The 15051-nt window shown below is 45.9% G+C and overlaps 1 protein-coding gene across 1 annotated transcript in view; it reads right to left on the reverse strand.

Annotated features, from left to right (window-relative positions):
• Positions 1–15051, reverse strand: part of TMEM176B (transmembrane protein 176B) — a 145641-nt gene that overhangs the window by 20241 nt on the left and 110349 nt on the right. Inside the window, exon 6 of the mRNA XM_063958429.1 lies at positions 1883–1999. Within this exon, the coding sequence (XP_063814499.1) occupies positions 1883–1999 (117 nt within the window). The remainder of the gene's footprint in view (positions 1–1882; positions 2000–15051) is intronic.

Here is a 15051-nt window from a genome sequence, read left to right on the forward strand (position 1 = left end):
ATTGACACCAATTCCTTTAAATCTTAACAGTCTGGAAATTTTGATACATACACTACTCACTTTGATTTACTGCTATCACTGTTCCATTTGTTGAAGAACCTGTACTGTCATTCAATAAAGTTGTCAAAAAGGAACTAAATACTGAATTACTGTTCCACATAAGTGACTATTTGGACAAAGACCTACTGGGGGTCATTCAGGTGCAGTTGTTTTAGCCATCACTGCTGTTTCCTTGGAAGCAGCAGTGACAGCGCTGTAAATAAATATAGCAGGAGGCGTCTATTACATGCAGACGCCTCCTGCTGCACTAGTGATCTAAGCTGTGTTCTAGGATGCAGCTTCGTATTCACACCACCCACCATCGGACTGCTTACGGCATCCATGGTGCCACGCAAGCAACCCATCACAGAGGCCAGGAAATATCAGTTGGAGATCTCTGGCCTCTTACAACTCCCAACATGGCGGTGACATGCCTCCGTTTAACAAATGGAGGCAATTGCTGCATACTCCCCTCCCTGTAACAGCATCAGACTGTCAATCAAATACAGTCTGATGTCAGGCTTCATCCTATGCAGCAGGACCCATTCACGCACATGCGGAATGAGTCCTGGGCATGCGCAAAGTACCAAAAATCGGTAGTTTGCGCCGATGGTTGCAGGAACAACTGCACCTGAATAACACCCACTGTGCACTAGAAGGCCACTAGTGCAAGTTTGCCTAATAAAAGTACATTGCACCAGATGTCTTAAGTATTGCAGACACATAGACAAATGTATTTATTCTTTTATATTTTTATTGATGAAACATATTACCGGATAATAGTGATATAACAAAATAGCTCAGAATTCTTACAAGAAAAATATTGTATAACATACATCCAGGTTATTATACAAGAACCATGTTGGAAAATGATTATACAGAGGACATGTAGAAATACTTGACCGAACAACGCATTTGACGGCAAAAATCATAGTCCTCACGTAAGAAAAGTTATATAACAAACTTCAAAGTAACAAATAATGTGATAAATAATGTGAAAATGATGCAGGAAATCCCAGACGGCACCCTGTACAAGCCATACCCTCTGAGCAATGGTAGTACAAAATAGGCAGGGCCACCGAAGGCGGGCCTGATGATGTCATGAAGGTGGATGGGGCCACCAGTGCTGGCGGTAAGTGTTGCATTGCCAGGAGAGTCCTCATATGACTGCACAGACTGCAGGGTGCCTGCCTGGAGCATTAAAAAGACACTCCTGACGGCTCTGCAGAAAAGCTCCTGGCTGCATGGTGCCATTCTAGGCATCCTGCTAGCCAAATGCAGGAACCATGGGGCAGTGATTGTGCCACCCACAGTGCCCTGCACCCTGTACTGTGGCACCGCTCTCATACACCTAGTTGCGGCTATGGGAAATCCAAGCAGGAATAAGGTAATGGAAGGATCCCAGTATTGTTAACTACCTTTCTGTCCCTTAGATAGGGAGTTTGCAGTAGGAGACTAGGTGCCTATTCATCATCTGTTATGAGCCAATTATCAATGCGGAAACACTAGTTTCTGCATGTTTTTTAGTAACGGTCCTATTCAGTATTTGGGGTCTGACTAGTCTTCAACAAACTCCGAAAACTGAAAGCTTCAGATGATGTTAGTTCCTGGAACTCTGCTCCTTCCCACTGGAAGGAGGTACGCTGTTGTGAAGGGTAATCTGAGCAAATACCTCCACAGGGGGAGGGCATCCCAGTTGCAAACAGCTGTGTGTGGGGCCCCTAATGTGTGGGGGCCCTGGGATGACCGCCCCTGTCGGCCCTCCCTTATTCCGGCCGGCCCTGGGTGTCAATAAAAGACAGTGAAGTACAGTAGAGTAAACATGTGATGTGTCATCACTTACCTCATTTGTGCAGCCACAACACAAAGCTTTCAGTCTACAGCCCAGACCAATGAGAGATATGCAGATACCCCAGACCATCATGATCAGGGTCATATTTACCAAGCCATGCAACAGACTCTGTAGGGAGGAAAGGATAGAATAGAATGAGACACTATGGATGGCCTTTGTGATCATGTGACAGAGTCATTCCGCTCATCACAACCAGTCAGCCATTCACACCCCTAAGCAGAATGTAATAGCCTGTAGTGACTAATAAACTGCCGCAAAATCGAAATGATTTTCTGATAACTATCCTTCAAATCACCGGATGTACTGTAGTAACCATCAATTAGGAAACTCAATTTCAAGCCAATAGCCCAAGTGCATATTTGCATATTTTGTATCAAACAGGAACAGAAGCAAAATCCATTTTGTATATTGGGCCTAATTCAGACCTGGTCGCATGCAGGCTATTTTTTGCACTGCTGCGACCAGGTAATCACCACCTACAGGGGAGGGGATAATCGCTGTGCAGGGGTGCGATCGGCTGTGCAGTTACTGCACAGCCCAGGACTTACTCAGCCGCTGCGTTGATCCTGGAAGAAGCTCACATCAGGAACACTCCCTGGAAACGGCCGGGCACGCCTGCGTTTTCCTGGACACTTCCTGAAAACAGTGAGTTGACACCCCGGGACGGCCTCTTCCTGTCAATCTTCTTGCATTCGCCGCTGCGAACGCTTTCTTCGTTAGTTCAATCACTCTGTGGCGACGGCAGTCGCCAGTGACCGATGCACCTGCGCATTGCGGCCCACGCGCATGCACTCTTCAAACCCGATCGCACGGCTGTGAAAAAAGGCAGCGTGCGATTGGGTCTGAATGACCCCCATTGTACCTAGCAGGATATTTGAATATCCACAGTTGCTTTAGGAAGAAAATGCTCCAAAATTAACTAAATCTGTTTTGAAAACAAAGAAACAAAAGTGCGAGTAACTACATTTTGGTCTAAATACACCTCTTACATGCATTCATAAGGCAAATTTATAAACTTCTGTAGATCTGGAACACAGATAGGGAAATTTATTAAGCTCCCAATTCCATACGAGATAGCATTCCCGGACACAAAAGCATCTTGGTAATTTACTAAACACCAAACCCGGCTGAGTTTGACCAATTCGTATTGAGGTTCACGGCCGGCCACATGTACGAACATATAAACCATCAGCCAAACAGGTTTGGATTTTCACATACACCTCTTAGAACACGGCAATTTACCAAGGATCATATATACAATCTCTGCCAACAATACTCAAATACTGCCACAAAAGGATGGAGTTTGTACAGAAATAGAACTTTCAAACAGAACTGCTTTTGGCTGTTGTGTTTGGAGAATCATGCATGCATCAGTGAGATACTTGCATGCTTCTCTGTGTAACCGTGTGTAAAATAGTTAAAAATAAGAAAAATAATTGTGTGTGTTTCCCCCTCCTAAGTATAACCTTCCCCGGTCTCTTTGAGCTGGTCCTGACTTTTCAAATACCGGGTAAATATTGCATAGGGGTTCCCCAGTATTTTCAAAACCAGCACCGGGATCTTGGACTGGCCCTGGTTCCAATATGGTGGGAAAAGGACGTAGGGATTCCCTGTATTTTTGAAACCAGAACCGAGCTTCACAAGTCAAGAAGATAATGCCGACGGTGGAGGAGAGTGGCAGCAGAATCCCTCGGCTCCTACATCTACTTCATTAAACACACTCTCCCTGCCCTCTTCTGCCATCCCCTTCCCTACATCCACCTCCCTTCCACCCTCACTTGCCCCCGCTGTGTCTCGGTTAGCGCCGTGGAGCCGGGGAGTGTTTCACAACGCTCCCGCAGGTTGCGGCCTACCGCTAGTCCGGCGCCGGGGCCTCGATTTCTGAGCCTGCCCAGGGGGAGGACCGGAGGGCCCGAATACCACGAAAAGCTGTCGCGGCGCGTCTGCCGGAGACCCCGCTGATGCGGCCACCTGACCCGCCGGACCCGCTGCCTACCACTGGGTCCCGACACACCCGGAGGAGGTATTTACCCGCACTGCGGCCCACTCGTACTCCACGGCCGGGACCACTATTTTCAGGGGTGCCTGGAGGGAGATCCGGAAGTCTTCATCCTGCAGACGGCTGACCTTGCACCCCTGCTGGGATATGTGCTGCTGCGGTCACCTTTGTCTCTGGACCTGCTGCCTCCTGATTTGACCCCTGTGCCCCAGCTGGAAACGCCTGCTTACTCATTCACTCCTGCTGCAGCTGTGACATATGCTTGGCACCCAGGTAATCGCTGAGAGACCCTCTTTCCTTTTGATTGCTGCCTCAGCTTTTGCATCAGTGACCAGTGTCGGACTGGGGCATGAAGGGCCCACCGGGGGAATGCAGTGATAGGGGCCCATACTTAAGGGTGTGGCCAGTCTACAAAGGGGGTGTGGCCAGCCTCCACAGAGGCTTGAAATACACAATAGTCTAGTACAGTGCAATGCAATATATCTACCATGTATAATACAAGTGCACAGTCTGGAACCTGATCCCTAGAGAAAGGAGTGGGCACTCAGGCAGTGGGGCCTACCGGTGGTTTCCCTGGTACCCCTGTGGGCCAGTCCGACCCTGTCAGTGACTACCAGATTATTACACTTGAGAGCTACTTTGCCCTCTACGCCTGGCCTACCTGCTATAGTGTACATTTCAGCTGCTGCTGCTGTCGCTGTAACACCAGCTCTCCTGATACTACTTCCATGCTCATCTGGCTCTCCTGCTGACTGCCTCACTCCAGCTGCTCCACACATAAATCCATGCTGGCTCCCGTAACTATGTGACATTTCTCCTCGCCCATATGCGCATATACCGTGCTGTTTACGAACTGATGCCGATGGCTCCTAAGCTGTTACCCGTTGGGATGTAGCCTGTTGTATTTCCCTTTTTTTGTCTTCTCCATGTGACCTCATAATTTCCTGCTCCTTGCATGAGGCGACTCCTACTGTATAATCAGGCTCTCCGTTGCACGCTTATTTTTATGGAAAAATTTCTTATACCCACCCCAATGTCAATTGCTGGCTCCACCTCCACAACCCGAGACGATACTGTGTGGGGACACTCCTCTGATTTAGATTGTTCTGTCACTAGTTCCAGATCTTTACAAAAACGCAAGTCTGTTCCGGCCAGTAAGCCTCCCAAAATGAAACCTGCGGATATTGTGGCAGTGCTGGGCCCCCTGCTAGATGAAAAACTTGCGGGCATTAGGAAACTATTGACTCTACTCTATCCAAATTAACTCAACATTCTGGCCGCCTAGATGACGTTGAACAGAGGGTGTCTACCCTGGAGGATGATTTGCATACAGCACAACTTACCATTAATTCACAGCAAAGAGACATTTCGGATCTAACCCAAAAGCTAGATGATTTGGAGAATCGCGGATGCAGAAGTAATCTCCAGGTGGTGGGTATCCCCGAATCGGTCAAAGGCCATGAGTTACTTGATCTTCTCTCTAACTGGATACCGCAACAACTAGCTATGGATCTCAAAGGCACCCCTCTGGCTATCGAACGGGCACATAGAATCGTCCCTGAACGCAAAACGAACCCTGGTCGCCCTTGCCCTGTGATCATGAAAATCCTTAATTATGCCGACAAGGCTCGGCTCTTAGATCACTACCGGAAGACGGCTGGCCTGACCTACAATGGAGATTGGCTCTTGATCTTTCAAGATTTTTCTACTATTGTCGCTGCTAAGCGCAAGGAGTTTGCCCCGTTATGCAAGCAAAAGTTTGAAGCCAAAATCAAATTCTCTCTCTGGCACGACTGCGAGTCTTTGATGACGGCAAGCCGTTGTTCTTCGATGACATAACACTCGCTAAGGCCCACTTCTCAAGTCTACCCACTTGAATGTTGCACTGTTAGTATTGCTTGCATCCATGTTTTTTTTCTTTTTTCCTCCATCTGTAGGTCACGTGGAGAGGAATAATTGCACAGCTCTGTGTATACAATGAGCTGTACTTTTTCTTGTATTTCTTGTTTGTTTTCTTTGTTGCTGTTAAGTATTGTTTGTTGCACCTGCCGGACCTGCCGACCCCAATCCTCCATGGGTCAACCCCTTCCCGCTCGCTGGGATGGGCAAGGGCCCTACATTAACTTTAGTATATATTTTCTTGCATCCCCGTCCGTCGGCATAGGCTGATATAGCTGACCCTGCTCCTATTCCCCCCACCGCCGCGGGAGATACTCCACTCCTTGCTTTTAATATAGTGTCATGGAATGTGGAAGGCCTTAATGCTCCAGTGAAGCGTAAGTAAGTGCTCTCCCACCTCCACCGTATGACCCCCCACATCACCTTCCTATAGGAAACACATTGGCTGGATGATCCCCGTAACACCTTACGTGCTTCCTGGATTGGGGATTGTATCTCGGCCCCTTATTCTAATAAGACCAGGGGAGTTGCCATTCTTTTAAACAAGTCTTTACAATATTCGATATGCAGAAAGTTTCTCGATCCTAATGGGAGATTTATTTTGCTGGATGTGATAATTGATAATGTCTTGTATACTCTCCTTAATCTATATGCCCCGAATGTCTCTCAACAGGATTTTTTTGCAGCTAGCCTACAGAAACTTTCATCTTGGGGGAGCTCTAATCTAATCTTAGGAGGAGATTTCAACACGGTCATCGATCCGTCCATGAACAGGTCTGGGGTGAGTGCTTTATCCTCCAAATCCGGCTGTGATCTTCTTTCTTCCCTCTGTTCGCAACTTGCTCTCTCCGACCCTTGGCGTATACATCATCATCCTCTTCTTCGTGACTACTCCTTCTACTCTCACCCCCACTCTACACACTCCCGTATTGATTATATTTTCCTATCCCGACATCTCTTCCCTAAAGTCACTCATACCTCGATCAAAAATATTATTATCTCAGACCATGCTCCTATTGTGATTTCTCTTAAGCTTGCATTGCCTCAATGCTTTTCCAAATGCTGGCGATTCCCTGCTTATCTTATACACTCAGAGGATTTTCTCCTACATCTTAGACACATTTGGCACACCTACGTTTCTGATCATTTAGCCCAGGCAGAGGATGTCTCGCTGTTTTGGAGCACCTCTAAAGCTGTTATCCGGGGCCACATTATCTCATACGTAAATTCGAGACGCAAAGCATTTAACTGCCGCCTACATGAACTGAGTTCCATTCTCACCTCAACTTATAGAACATATAAGCGTTCTGACACCCCTACACATAAAGAGTCATACCTGACCACTAAACAAATATATGATACCTTCCTAACAGAGCAGGCCCAGACATGATATGATTACCAGCCAGAGGCAGAACTCTGGGAGGCAACAGAGTCATCTGCCACCGGGCTCCTGCTCTGAAGGGGGGCACCTCTCCTCTCATTCTGTGACACCATTCAATTATGTTAATTGATAGTTGCCACTATCTCTTCAGTGGCCGACTTACTCACTGTTCCCTGCACCTTACATATCACACCCTTTTTATTATAGATACAGTGGGGATCGAAAGTTTGGGCACCCCAGGCAAAAATTCATTTTCATGTGCAAAAAGAAGCCAAGGAAAGATGGAAAAATCTCCAAAAGGCATCAAATTACAGATTAGACATTCTTATAACATATCAAAAAAAGTTTGATTTTATTTCCATCATTTACACTTTCAAGAGAACAGAAAACAAAAAATGGTGTCTGCAAAAGTTTGGGCACCCTGCAGAGTTAATACCTTGTACTGCCCCCTTTGGCAAGTATCACAGCTTGTAAACACTTTTTGTAGCCAGCCAAGAGTCTTTCAATTCTTGTTTGCGTTATCTTCGCCCATTATACCTTACAAAAGTCTTCCAGTTCTTTGAGATTCCTGGGCTGTCTGTGACGCACTGCTCTTTTAAGGTCTATCCATAGATTTTCAATTATGTTGAGGTCAGGAGATTGTGAAGGCCATGGCAAAACCTTCAGTTTACGTCTCTTGATGTAATCCACCGTGGATTTTGAGGTGTGTTTAGGATCATTATCCATTTGAAGAAGCCAGCCTCTCTTTAACTTCAGCTTTTTCACAGATGGCATCAAGTTAGCGTCCAAAATTTGCTGGAATCTTATCGAATCCATTTTTCCTTCTAGTCGTGAAATGTTCCCTGTGTCACTGGCTGCAATACAACCCCAAAGCATAATTGATCCACCCCCATGCTTAACAGTTGGACAGAGGTTCTTTTCATTAAATTCTGTGCCCTTCCTTCTCCAAACGTACCTTTGCTCATTCCGGCCAAAAAGTTCTATTTTAACCTCATCGGTCCACAGAACTTTATTCCAAAATGCATCAGGCTTGTCTATATGTTCATTTGCAAACTTCAAACGCTGATTTTTGTGGTGAGGACGTAGAAGAGGTTTTCTTCTGATGACTCTTCCATGAAGACCATATTTGTACAAGTATCTCTTTATAGTGGAATAGTGTACCACAACTCCAGTGTCTGCCAGATCTTCCTGGAGGGATCGTGCAGTCAAACGTGGATTTTGACTTGCTTTTCTCACAATCCTGCGAGCTGTTCTGTCTGATATTTTTCTTGGTCTTCCAGATCTTGCTTTAACTTCCACTGTTCCTGATGACTGCCATTTCTTAATTTCATTCCGAACAGAGGATATGGGCATCTGATAACGCTTTGCTATTTTCTTATAGCCTTCTCCTGCTTTGTGAGTGTCAACTATTCTCAGTTTCAGTGTTCTACACAACTGCTTAGAGGAACCCATGGTGCTGATTGTTGGAGCAAGGTCAGATGAGTCTGGGCTTTTAAAACCTTTGAGATTGACATCACCTGGTCTTTCCAGACGATGATTGAGAACAATCCATGACACTGCCAGGTCTCAGTTGTCCAAAGGCGGCAGTACAAGGTATTAACTCTGCAGGGTGCCCAAACTTTTGCAGATGCCATTTTTTGTTTTCTGCTCTTTTGATAGTGTAAATGATGGAAATAAAATTGAACTTTTTTTGACATGTTATAAGAATGTCAAATCTGTAATCTGATGCCTTTTGGAGATTTTTCCATCTTTCCTTGGCTTCTTTTTGTACATTAAAATGAATTTTTGCCTGGGGTACCCAAACTTTCGATCCCCACTGTACACATTTTACAAGTGTCATACCCAGGATTAATACCCACGACCTATTACACAAGAAGCAGACACCTTACTGATGAAGCTATTTGCTCCTGTATAGGAAACATGAGAATTCTAACTTTATGAAGTTACTTCTCTGACAATTACAAGTAACTTCATATAGTTTAAATTCTCATTCTTCCTATGCAGGAGCAAATAGATCTATCAGTAAAGTGCCGGCCGTCAGTGTAACAGATCATAGCTTCTAATCCTGGTATGACTGCTAAGAAATGTGTGATTTAAAATAAAAGACAATTAAATGTATATATGCAGTATATACATTTTTATTTCAGAACACTCCATACTATATATATATATATATATATATATACACACATTTATTTAGCTAAATTTGGGGGGGGGGGGGGGGGCGACACACCAATATTTATCTTGCCTCCGGGCAACTGGGATGAACTAACGCCACTGTTACCAGCGGAACAAATTTTTTTGATGGGGTAATGAATCGGGCAGACTTTTGGCAAACCTCGCTCGGGGACCCCGTACGCATACGTGGGTTGAGGCGGTTAAATCTTCAGACACTATTATATCAGATCCGACAGCCATTTGCACAGAATTTATGCAGTTTTACAAATCCCTGTATACAGCAGAGCCAGATAATGTGGAGGCAGGTCAATCCTTTTTGCATGACGCTCAGCTTCCTGTCCTCTCTCGAGATGACAGGGACCTTCTCGAGACGTCTATAACCGAGGAAGAGATACTCACAACTATCAAATCTTTACCAAACGGCAAGAGCCCAGGCCCTGATGGCTTTGGGGACGAATTTTATAAATTACTGAGTGCTGAACTCACACCTACTCTAGTCAAACTATATAATCATATCTTTACCTCCGGAACCATACCTTTATATTTCAATGAGTCGCGGATAATTGTAATAGCCAAGCCGGGTAAAGATCCCTCCCTCGTGGCTTCCTATCGTCCTAACTCACTTCTTAACCAAGACTTCAAATTGCTTACCAAACTAATGGCCAACCGCCTACAGTCTTGTCTGCCTCATCTCATTTCTCCGGCTCAGTTAGGCCTTATTAAGAGCAGACAATCTGTACAAGGTATTAGATCAGCGATAGCTGCTATTTCCCATACCCGCCTTCATAATCTGGAAGATAATATTCTTATTGATTTAGATGCTGAAAAGGCCTTCGATAAAATTGCTTGGCCACACCTTTCTAGAGTGCTCTTCCATCAGCAATTTGGCACTAATTTCTGTAGTCTAATGCGGACCCTCTGCACTGCTGGCCCAGGTGGTAGTCAATTAGGTGGCCTCCCCTTCCTTTTCTCTTGAGAGAGGCACCAGACAAGGCTGCCCTCTCTCCCCTTTGCTCTTTAATTGGAACCTTTTATTCGTTATGTCCAACTGCTACCTGGGTTTAGGGGTATTGTTATTGGGGATCGCAAACTCAAAGTTATAGCCTTCACAGATGACCTACTTATATGTACCTCAGACCCTAAACGCTCCCTCCCTGTATTGGTAGAGGCAATTGACATATTTTCGTCTTTTGCTGGCTTCTCTATTAACTTCGCCAAGTCTGAAGCCCTGGCCATATTTGGCCAGGCGAGACTGGGTTGGGCTAGACCCTTCCCATTTAGATGGGCCCCCTCGCATATCACATTTTTGGGAGTGACTCTACTGCAACATCTCTCCACTCTCTATGCACGTATTATTAATCTGATCATACATAAAATCCGGGATGAACTTAGCCTATGGCAAAACATTCCCCTTAACGTGTTAGGGAGATGCAACCTGTTTAAAATGGCAAGCTTCCCAAAACTCCTGTATATTCTTCAAATGACTCCCATTCTATTCACTAATTCTGATTTCTCTTTACTTAATACCCTGCTTTCCAAGTTTATATGGAACCGTAAACATCCCATATAAGTTTAAAAAAAATGTTGCAATCTGTACGTCAAGGAGGTGTAAACCTACCAAACATTAAACAATATAATCTAGCCTGCTTGCTACGTTTTGCCATTGACTGGCTCAGTGGCAACGATGTATTCACAGATACCAAGTTAGAATCTCAGCTTTGTACTCCCCTCTCCCTTGGTTACCGTCTACATGCCCGGCCCTATCAAATAAAATCTTCCCAATTTGATAACCCACTATTGTCTTCCACTATTAAGGCGTGGAAAATGGCTTGAAAAGCTCATGGTCTTAAATATTATTACTCAGTATCTCTACCCTTGCTTGGAAACTTGGCGTTCCAGAATGGTACTGCCTCTTTGCTTTTTAGTGCTTGGTGCTCCTCTGGTTTAAGAACTTTACGTAACCTGATGACACATTCTCACACTCCTTTGCCATTCCAGGAGGCTATTGAGAAATATAAAATCTCGCCCCTGCATGGATTTTACTACTCCCAGGCTATACACTATCTTACGTCTGTTCTCCCTCACCTTAAGAAACAAGACTTTGTTAACCCCTTAGATTCTCTTTTACGCTACAATACTTACTCTATATCTTCTATTTATGCCCGTACCCACTTGGAACTAAAACCCCACACTGATTTTCCTGATTTAGCTAAATGGATCTCCCAAGTTCCTACACTCACAGCAGAAAACCTATTAGATACTTTTCTTGCGACCCGTAAACTAATAGCGGCAAGTATATATCAGGAAATGGCCTATAAACTGCTACACAGGGCATATATCTCGCCTAAACAGGATTTCTGATGGGTATATCAGATAGGCCGGATGTAATAAATGCCCAGCGGTAGAAGCTGATCTTTTCCATTGTCTTTGGGCCTGCCCTGCTATTCAAAAGTTCTGGCATAACTTACACCATTATGGCACCTCAACATTAGGCATCCCCTTTCAATGTACTGTCCCCTGGGCCCTCTTTGGTCACCTGTCGAACCAACCTGGAATTCCACGCACTGATAAAAAATTTATAGTGTTACTTTCAGCAGTGGGGAAAAAAGCGATATTGCAACAGTGGATCCATCCTACCTCTCCTACTCTTTCTATGGCTACTTCTAGGTTACTCTTTTTATTTAATATGGACTGGCTGGAGGCCTCTATCCATAAGGAAACCCTGACTCCTGCACTCTTTAAGTGCTGGGATAAATACATTTGCCCCCTTCCTCTCCACACTAAACTAACAATACATAAATGTTTCCAATCCAACTTTTGGTACTCTCTCCGACAACTTGATAGCTGAGTCTCTCTGACTAACTGAGCCTCTTCTCTTCCCCTCCCCTTCTTCTTCATTCGTACTCCCCTCTCCACACACTTCTTCTTTTCTTCCCCTTCTCTCCTTATTTCCTTTGTTTCTTCCCTGGCGGATTGGATGGACACTTCTATGGACGGATCGGTGGCCTGTGGCTCTTGGTAGGTGCTTTTGTTCACTTTGTTCACTTAGTTTATTCAACTGAATAGTGTTTTTGTGATATTTTTTTCTTTTTCTTTATTTGTACTGTCAGAATTGAGTGTCAGTTTTTAGTTAGTCATATTCGGTCCCATTCTTAATTGTTGATTATTTTAGAAAATTAGAAAATTTCCTCCGCTACTTACATATGCTGTATACTTTTATTTCCTTTCTCTGATTATTTTGATGTTGATATGTCTGATATACATGCTGTTCTTTTTTCATTTCTGTACTGTATTTTGGAGGTATTTAATAAACATATTTGAAAAAAAAGAAGAAGATAATGTCACAGCTGGGGGACACATGTATACAGGTCTCTGTGGCCATAGCATTATATCCTCAACTAGTTAGTCCTGGACAGGGTTCCCTGGGGGGAGTACGGGCCCCCACAATAAAGGGGTCCCCCCTCCAGGCACCCAAGGGCACCCTGTGTGGTGGGTGCCGGGCTGACAGCCATTTTGTAAAATTAAGAATACATATTGTTTTTTACAGTGGAACGATACGTCTCAGCGAGCCTCCCCTGCATGCTGGTACTTGGTGAACCACAAGTAGGGCATTAAAGGGCCCACTGGTACCTGTAGTTCTACTGTAAAAGAAATATTACAATAACCACAACACACATTAGTGGAGCCCTGTGCTGGTTTAAAAAATTTGGGGAACCTTTTCCCCCATATCCCTACGCAATTTCCCCCCGGTAATTTAAGAACAAGAACTGGCTCAAAGAGCCCGGGGGCTGGTTATGCTTAGGAGGTGGGACCCCATGCAATTTATTTTATTATTATTTAATTGTTTCATTACTGAAGCACTGATCCAGCCGGGCTTCATGCCTTGATGTTTGGCAGTATTTTACAAAGCTCCCCTATAAAACACCGCTCTGGATTACGAATTACATCGACATCGGAAAACACGAATGATAAAAACACAGGAGCTTAGTTTATTGAGACTGATCTTGAATGGGAGGAGCAAGAAAAACATCCTTCAGTATGAATCTCCTATATAATAGCCGAGATCTGTGACTCTGTGACTGTGTATATAACGCTGGGCGTGGCTAGAAGCTCTCATTGGGTTAGTGGCAGGTCTATCACACCCAGTCCACAGCTGGTTGGGTGAGAAACGCCCTCCCACACAGGTTACATCCAAAGGGAGGCTCTGCCCTTTACTGCTATGTGTTCCCAGAGCAGGATTAACAATGGGGCTGATGGAGCTGCAACTCCAAGTTCAGACTCCAAAACAGGCCCACTGCATCTACAGCAACATACCCTCCAACAATTTACACATAAAAATTGGTACAAATTCGAAAAGGGGGCGTGGCCACGGGTAAAGTGGGCATGGCCATGACACTTTTCCTATACTTCCAATGGAAGTTTGGAGAGCCAAAAATCGGTACAGTCCATAAAAAAAGGCATTGTACCTGCCAAAATGGTACAGTTGGAGGGTATGCCACTGGAAAATAAAATCATTTTACTGCAGCGTCCTATGTACTGCTGCCAGTCCGCCTGCCCCCTCCGGCATCAGCAATCCCCACTCCCTAGCCGCGGCGCAGGTGGAACAAAAGCTGATGCGGCCACTGGCATAGATGTGTATGAAAGCGGCGCAGCGGAACACTTTCATAGCCCTCCCTGCGCCGCATACTCTCTGAGCCCCGGAGCCTCCAGCGCGTGTGATGTCACAGAAGTGCCTCCCCGCCACAGCCGCGCCCAGATCCCCAGAGGCCCTGACTCTGCAACACAGTACCTGGGCTGCCGGCCTGGAAGCCCCGAGATGGCTAATGTAATGGATAGAGTGGGTGATATCATGGAGGGTAATGTCTGGACGTTGAATCAATGTAAAAGGTGACAGTGCTGTGCAGTGCAGTGGGTGTGCAGTGTCACTAACACTGCACAGCACTCTCACCTTTTACATTGATTCAGCGAGCAAGTCAGTTCTGCAGCCAGTCACTATTGTTAGTGCCAGTGTCCCAACACGCCGCATTACAGGGAAGTGGAGGCACTAAATAAACTACAGCTCCCAGCAGCCCTTAGCGCCGAAGCATTCCGGCGCTAAGGGCTGCTGGGACCTGTAGCATATTGAGTACATCTTCTTCCCTGTAATGTGGCGCGTTGGTACACCAGCGCTAACAATAGTGACTGGCTGCTTGGCTGCTGTGAGAGTCTCCGGGAGAGCCACTGCCAAAGGGAGGATAACAGCTTAGGTGCTTCCAGGAGGAGAAGCATTACCCACCCCTCTCCCACTCGCAGTACCTCCGGGACCCATCTGCAGCACCCCCACAACCCCCCTCCACCACCCACGGTGACTCTGGTCCCCCTCCCCCACCCATAGCACCCCCGCACTCGCCACTCCCCCACCCGCGGCACCACCGCACCCACCCCTCCTCCACCTGCGGCACCCCCGCAACCGCTCCTACCCGAACCCTGGTGGCTCCAGACTCCCTCCCCCACCCATGGCACCTGTGGTACCACCGCACCAGCCCCACCCATGGCGCCTACGCAACCACCCCTTCCCCATCCGCGTCTACCCCACACCCACCACTCTCCCAACCACAGCACCTACTAGGTGATTCATCAGGCCTTGCGTGCGCTGTTGCAAGGGGCTATGACCCCTTAACCATCGCATGCCCTTTGCCCGTGCAATATTTAACCACTCACACA

Source organism: Pseudophryne corroboree, chromosome 3 (assembly GCF_028390025.1).
Source record: "Pseudophryne corroboree isolate aPseCor3 chromosome 3, aPseCor3.hap2, whole genome shotgun sequence".
NCBI classification, from domain to species: domain Eukaryota; kingdom Metazoa; phylum Chordata; class Amphibia; order Anura; family Myobatrachidae; genus Pseudophryne; species Pseudophryne corroboree.